We start from the raw sequence: 6,564 nt of genomic DNA on the forward strand, positions 1-6,564 counted from the left end.
GGGAGGCGACTCTGACGCTGACGCTGGGGCAGTGGCTGTGGCTATGGCAGTGGCTGTGGCTATGGCTATGGCTGCTCCGCCCGTTATTGGGGCGCGTGTGCTAAAAAAAGATGAAAGCCGCCGTTTGCCGTTTGCCGTTTGCTGTTGCTGCTGCTTGCCACACTGCCTGTGACTCCTACCTCTCGCTGCTTGCCAGTGACCCTCCTCCTGACTGCCTGCCTCTCTCTGTTGCCTGCCTGCTGCCCCTTGCTGTTGCTTGCCCCTCTTCTGCTGTTGCCATGCCTCGCCTCGATGCGTGAGAGAACCTTCTGCTGCTGCTGCGGGTAGCCGAAAAAAAGAGAAAGCCACCCAAGCAGCAGTAGCAGCAGCAGCGGCACCCAAAGAGTTATTGGGGCCCCCAAAGAGCAGCAACAATACCACCACTAGAGCGTGGTGAGTATTTTTTTTCGGGAGTCTTTAGCTGTGTGTTTGTGTGTGTGTGTGTGGATGTGTGTACATTTAAGGGGTATTGTTATACCCTAAAAGGAGCAAGGATTGATGGGCTTAGGCAAAGGCTTCAGTTAATTTGCTAAAAGTAGAGAAGGGAGGAAATTTTTGGCATGCACTTAAAAAATAACTCATACTTGTATACAAACAGATAAAGAAAATGTGAAATTTTTGCATAAAAAAAACCTTGTTTCTAGTTTTTCTTTTAGGAAGTACGCTTATTAATATCAATTTTGAATATCTATGATTCTATTTATAACTGAATTTCAGGTAAATAAAATAGGAATAATATTTTATTTCATTTTGAATTTCAATCATCACATCAAATAATAAATGATATACAGAAAAAATACTACAATACATTTATTTCCCAGCATTTCTTGTACATTTCCGGCATTTCCTTTGTGCTGCTGTCAGTTTTTTTTTTGTTATTTTTATTTTTCAGTTTGTTGGGTTTTTGCCGCTATTTTTCCGTTCCCTGGCTGCTCCCTGCTACCTGGTGCTGCCGCTCTATCTGCTCCTCCTCATCCTACTGTTGCTGTCCCGCTGCTAATGCAGTGGCTTTGCAGTCCGCCCGCTTGATTGACATTCGCACTGATTGAATGGACCCGTGACTGACGTGGGGACTGACTGTGAGAGTGGAAGAGGATCTGTGGTTGGGGAGGGAGGAGCACTGGGTAGCAGTGTGCCCTGTGGGTGGTAGCCATAACAAATGGTTGTGTGGGTTGGTAAGAAAAAGGACTTTAAACAGAACTTTGTGTGCGAGTGGGGAGTGGCAAATACCATTAGATGAGCAGCTGCCAACGTCAGTAAACGGCAAGAGAGAGAGAGAGAGAGAGAGAGACAGAGACAGAGACAGAGGGGGCACGAGAGAGAAGCTCGCTTGACAGTTTTATTTATAAACTGTGCAAATAAAACTGTAAATCACTAGAGAGGGATAAAGCTGCAGAGGGCGCAAGAGGGGAAAAAGCGGTGGGGGTGCTGTAACAGAGCACCGAATGACCTACATAGAAATGGAAGTGATTGTTGGGATGAGGCTTGACCAGCAAAAATAATGGTAGGCAAAAAAATAAACACATTGAAAATGGAAACCAAAAACGTCGCGTCTCTGGGCAATGCCACAAATCAAACAATTAATTTCGCCGAGAATTTCCCAGTAAATCAAACAGCCAACATCACAACGAAACAACAAAAATTGTTGGGCGAACCATTTAACTATGTAAATAAATATCCAAATAAAGTAAATACTTTTGTGTAAATAAAATTAATAGATTGGCAGCAACCCACACCCTATGCCTACTGGCTGAAATATCCATTAAAAAGCAATCAATATATGGAAAATAAATGCCATGTCAGAAGGGGAGTTCCCCCTTGCACTGCTCCTCTCTCTGCTCCCATTTCATTTAGTTAAGAGCCAGAGAGGTCCTTTCGCATAATCTGAATTTAATTTACCCCACAAACAAAAAATCTAAACGAAAAAAATTGTAAAAATGTCAAAAAAAAACGAGACAAAGGCAGAGAGCGTGGTAGGAGGCCCAATGAATGGCCATTAAGTAGCACACAGCGGGGGGCGGCAGGAGGAAGCCATAGAAGAAAAACAGACCTCAAACTTAAGCTCAACCTCAAGCTCAAGGTGTATGTGCCACAAAAAAAAAGAGAAGGGGAGAGTGGAAGAGACGTTTGGAGCGAGAGTGAGAGTCCGCAGTGAATTGCCATTTTTGCAGGGCTACACAACATAATTTGTATGCCTTAGACCTGGAGCCTTCTGCCTCATAGAATGTGCTACTTGCTGCTTCCCACAGAATGAGCCTCTGCTTCGGCCCTTGCCTGCCTGCCCGCTCGGAATCCTGTTCTTTTTTGACTACAGCAGTCGGTCTCTTTCACAACCAAAGATTCAACCTTCCTCGTACAGAGCCAGAGTTAGATATAGGCTGCCAGGCCGCCCCAATGTTGACCTGATTCTAGTGACGTCATTGGGGCAGGCAGGCAGTCAGGCCTCCACTGCGAATACGTAATGTGCGAATCGCCTTGCATTAGGCAGATACATTTCAAGCCAACGAAAGGACAGAAAGGAGCTGCACTTGAAGGACGGGACGGGAAGACGGAGAGCAAGAAGCTACACCCTGAAAATGCTAGAGAAGATGTAGCTTCTACAATCGAAGGATGAAAGAGGAATGAGGAAGCTGGAAGCCACTCGAATATGGGAGGAAGAAGCTGCACGCTCAAAGAGTGGCTGCAAGGATGAGCCGCCAAAGAAAAGAGTGAATAACTTGATTAAAAAGGAGAACGAAGGGGAGGAGCCATAGCAGCTATAGCTATCTAGCATTAGAGAGGGATAAAAAGAGAGAGACAGGGAGGAAGAGAAGTGCCTCATACTCACCTCCTCCCACCAAAAGCATTACAATAGTAAAGGCCCAAGGTATAAGCCTTCCCCAATGGCAGCAGCATTTTTTGTGGCAGGCCACAGAACTGATGATAGCTTCAATTTTCAGCTGCTGCAACTCCGGGGCTGTGTGCCGCATGCAACTTTCAGAGAAAGTAAGGGGAGAGAGAGAGCAAGAGCGAGCGAAAACCTGACAGCTGGCACCCAAGTTATAACTCAAAGTGCTTTGGGGAAAGGCTCTGCTGACTGCCCCCCAAAGGCAGATGGTTTTACCAGCCACCCCACCCCGCCACATAGTTATACGGCGAGCGGGTGAGGCGGAGTGGGATATGTGAGGGGGCGCGTGGGGCACGGAAAAGATACAAAACTTGAGCGAAAAAAAAAGAAAAGGCGAACAGATAGAGAGCAGAGCAGAGAAAAAGAGGAAAAGTTTCAGTTACGTGCTGTTGCTTTTAATTGAATTTTTTTTGCACCACTGTAGCTGCCACGAGTAGACGAGTAGTGGTTCTGTTCGATGCTGTGCTGCCCCTAAATGCCGCAGCAACAGCAGCGTGAGCCATAGGTCTGACCAAGCACATCCGTCCAGGACTTCCGCTAGGGCTCTCTCTCTCCCTCTCTCTCTCTGTCTTGCGCTGGCCATGGACTCTGGACTCTAGCTGGAGGGCAGCTTTCTTGTTATTTCCAACGCGCCAGCCAAGTCGCAAGTCCTTAAGCGGTTTATTTTGCTTCACACTGATTTTAGACAGTGCAGAGCAAAGCATGGCAGATCAGAGCAGCGCAGGCAGCAGCCAGAGAGGTGTCCTTTTACACTCGCAAAACACAGGAGTATTCGCTTTTTACTGGTCGCTGGAGTAGACTTCTAAAATGGGAAGCTGTAACATTTTGTATTTATTTCATGGGATAATAATTTAAGTTTTAGTATTATATTAAGGCAGCTTTAGGTATTTTTTATATATTTGAGTACGTTTTTGGAATGTAATTGAACAATTTTATAACATTTTCCTGTAATTTTCGGGATTATTTTTAATTTACAGGAATTTTTCTGCAATTTTTATTCTTGTAAATTATATTGGACACAAATCTGCCACAAATTGATGTGTTATGTAAATTGTTGTATATTTTGTTTATATTTTTATAATTTTTCATGAAATGTTTCAAGTCTATTTTGGAATTTTTATGACATTTTATCCCTTTCTCACTTTTTCAAAATATATTTCTCGTTTTCGGTGCTTTCCTTCTAAAATTTCTCTACGTGTATCCTTTCTCCTCGATTTGCTGCTCATGCTGCTGCAAGTTTTTAATTAAGAAGTTTCAATTTAAGCATTGGCCCCATAGACAGCCGCAGAAAGACTAGCAGCGAGATGGACAGAGAGGAGTGGTAGACGAGATGAATGCTGCGCTTTTTGCATTATTATGATAATAATTTACTTACTTACTTAGAAGATTAAGGATTAAATAGGCAGCAGGCACGGAGCAGGCTGTCAGATAGAGAGAGAGAGGCTTTAACAGGGGCGAGAAAATAGAGAGCTTGAGAACAGAATAAACTTTCACTTTGCTACGATAGCAAAGGCAAAACCCATTTGAATTAAATCCAAAATGCGATATCTCATCATGGGCCTGCTCACGTTGATTTTCGTCATAATATTCTTTTCCGTTGGCGGCTACTACACCTTGCAGCATCCCAAGCAGAAACGTGAGTTTGCCTTTATGGTGTCTAGTTGGTTGGATCCTTGAAATCCCCTCCATTCCACTGCTGCCTTACAGGTTTCAAGGCATGCTATAGCCAGGGCGGCACTTGTCGCGAAGAAGACAATTGCGAGGATCAGTTCAAGAGTGACTTTCTTACTCTCTGCGTGCTCAAGATTTGCTGTCTTTCCGAGGTGCCCATAAAGTCGGGAGAGGATTATGATTGAGTTATTCCTCTGTATATATTTTTGCAATGTATTTTGGTATAACACGTGTCACAGGTCTCTTTCGGGTTAAAACAAATTGAAGCTACTGTGGCGCCTACACCCAAAATAAATCCAAATTTAATTCTGCCTTTTCTGTGTCTGTCTCTTTCCTCCCCGAAAACTATATCCAATTAACAGTGGAAACTAACACTATTCTATCCATCCACTGCCATCAATTGAATCGTTATATGCCAGCGATAACTTTAACGCTTTCAGGCTCACAGGCGGCGGCATACATCCTGGGCATTCTTCCTTCCGTTTCAGGGGCTAATTTAGTGGAGTTTGCGCCACTCATTTGTCCATGAAACGGGGGCAGGGGCAGGGGCAGGAGCTCTCTGCGTGCTTCCCATGGGGCAGCCGCACTCGACAACAACAGTTGGCATTGTCCCACACACACGCACACAGACACATCCTTTGGGATGCTGCCGCTGCTCTGCTCGCTCCTCTACCTCTAATGAAGCGCAAATGTTGATGTAAAAATTTAATTTAGTTCGTAACCTACACAGGCACGCATAGGGATAAGGATGTGCTGTAAGAAGTCCTAGAGGATGAGCCTCTATTGCTATGGAATGTCCAAATGTTTATGCATCCGAGTGGCCGAAACGCGTGTCCTGTTTGCTGTTTACCTTCAAATGTGTGCGTGACATGGACCCATGGGTTATGTACTCGTATATGTTATGTGTATGTTTATGTGGCATGCGTCCTGTGCATCCTTTGCCATACATGTTACGTATTCGCACACACAAAAATAAAATAATAAAGGATGATGATGATGCCACCACGTACATGTATTAAAAACAAAGCGGAGCCAAACACACAGCAGTGGCAGTGGCAGTAGGAACAGCGCCAGAGAAAACGCTGACAAGCAAAGGCTTCGACGAAGGCTTTGGCCTCCAGTCCCCCTACCCCATCATGGACGTTGAGTATCATAGAAGGAGGGAGATGGAGGGAGCTCAAGCTCCATCACAAAGCAAAGCTAACAAACTGTGAGGGCGGGCAGGCGACTGGCAGTGGCATTAGGGGCATAGTGGGGCATAGTGGGGCATAGTGGGACATAGTGGAGCACGAGAGACCAGCCACCGGAATGGCAGTGGATGCAGGGAATGGGTAGTTGGTGGGGTACATTGGATGGGCATGGTATTCCGCATGGAGTGGAAAGGTATCCGTCGCCATGGAGTGGAATGGAATGGAATGGAAGCGCCGCGGTGTTACACAGACATTCAATGTCGCTGGCACGGCAGAGGTGCAAGTGCCAGCCAGCAGCAGAAACAACAGCGGCAACGGCAGTGTCTCGGAATTGCTTGGAAAGTGGCAAAGAATATTAAGGGGAATATTTGAAGCGAGCTGCGATAAGCAGAAGACAATGCTTAGGTCTATAAGAGATGGAAATCCTCGTGGGAGGCAGATGGGCGTGCCTTAGGTTTTTGTAATGTAAAGCTCAAATTTGATACCCATTTTTTAGTAAATATGAATGCAAATACTAATAAGAACATTGTTATCAAGGCATACGTGCTGCGACATTGAAATACTCGTCAAAAATCTCCGAAGGACACCTTAGACGAGTCTCTGACCTTGGCTTTAAATTTTCTTATGAACTTTCATCAAGGAAATATTAATTTTCATTCGAATTCCCATTACCTACTGAACCAATGTGCCTTTCAGGGGCAGCGAAACGACAGGCAGGCAAAAACTAACAAACGACATTGGCGACGGCGAACAGCGAACGGTGGACGCGGGCACACA

The 6,564-nt window shown here is 45.1% G+C and overlaps 1 protein-coding gene across 1 annotated transcript; it reads left to right on the forward strand.

Moving 5' to 3' along the window:
* The first annotated feature begins 4,391 nt into the window (after window positions 1–4,391).
* On the forward strand, window positions 4,392–4,870 carry LOC117899725. The gene is made up of 2 exons (XM_034809969.1): window positions 4,392–4,562; window positions 4,634–4,870. Exons 1-2 carry the CDS (start codon window positions 4,466–4,468, stop codon window positions 4,780–4,782), a joined length of 246 nt encoding a protein of 81 aa, XP_034665860.1. The 5' UTR covers window positions 4,392–4,465; the 3' UTR covers window positions 4,783–4,870.
* Window positions 4,871–6,564: the final 1,694 nt, after the last annotated feature.

Source organism: Drosophila subobscura, chromosome O, assembly GCF_008121235.1.
Source record: "Drosophila subobscura isolate 14011-0131.10 chromosome O, UCBerk_Dsub_1.0, whole genome shotgun sequence".
Taxonomy (NCBI): domain Eukaryota; kingdom Metazoa; phylum Arthropoda; class Insecta; order Diptera; family Drosophilidae; genus Drosophila; species Drosophila subobscura.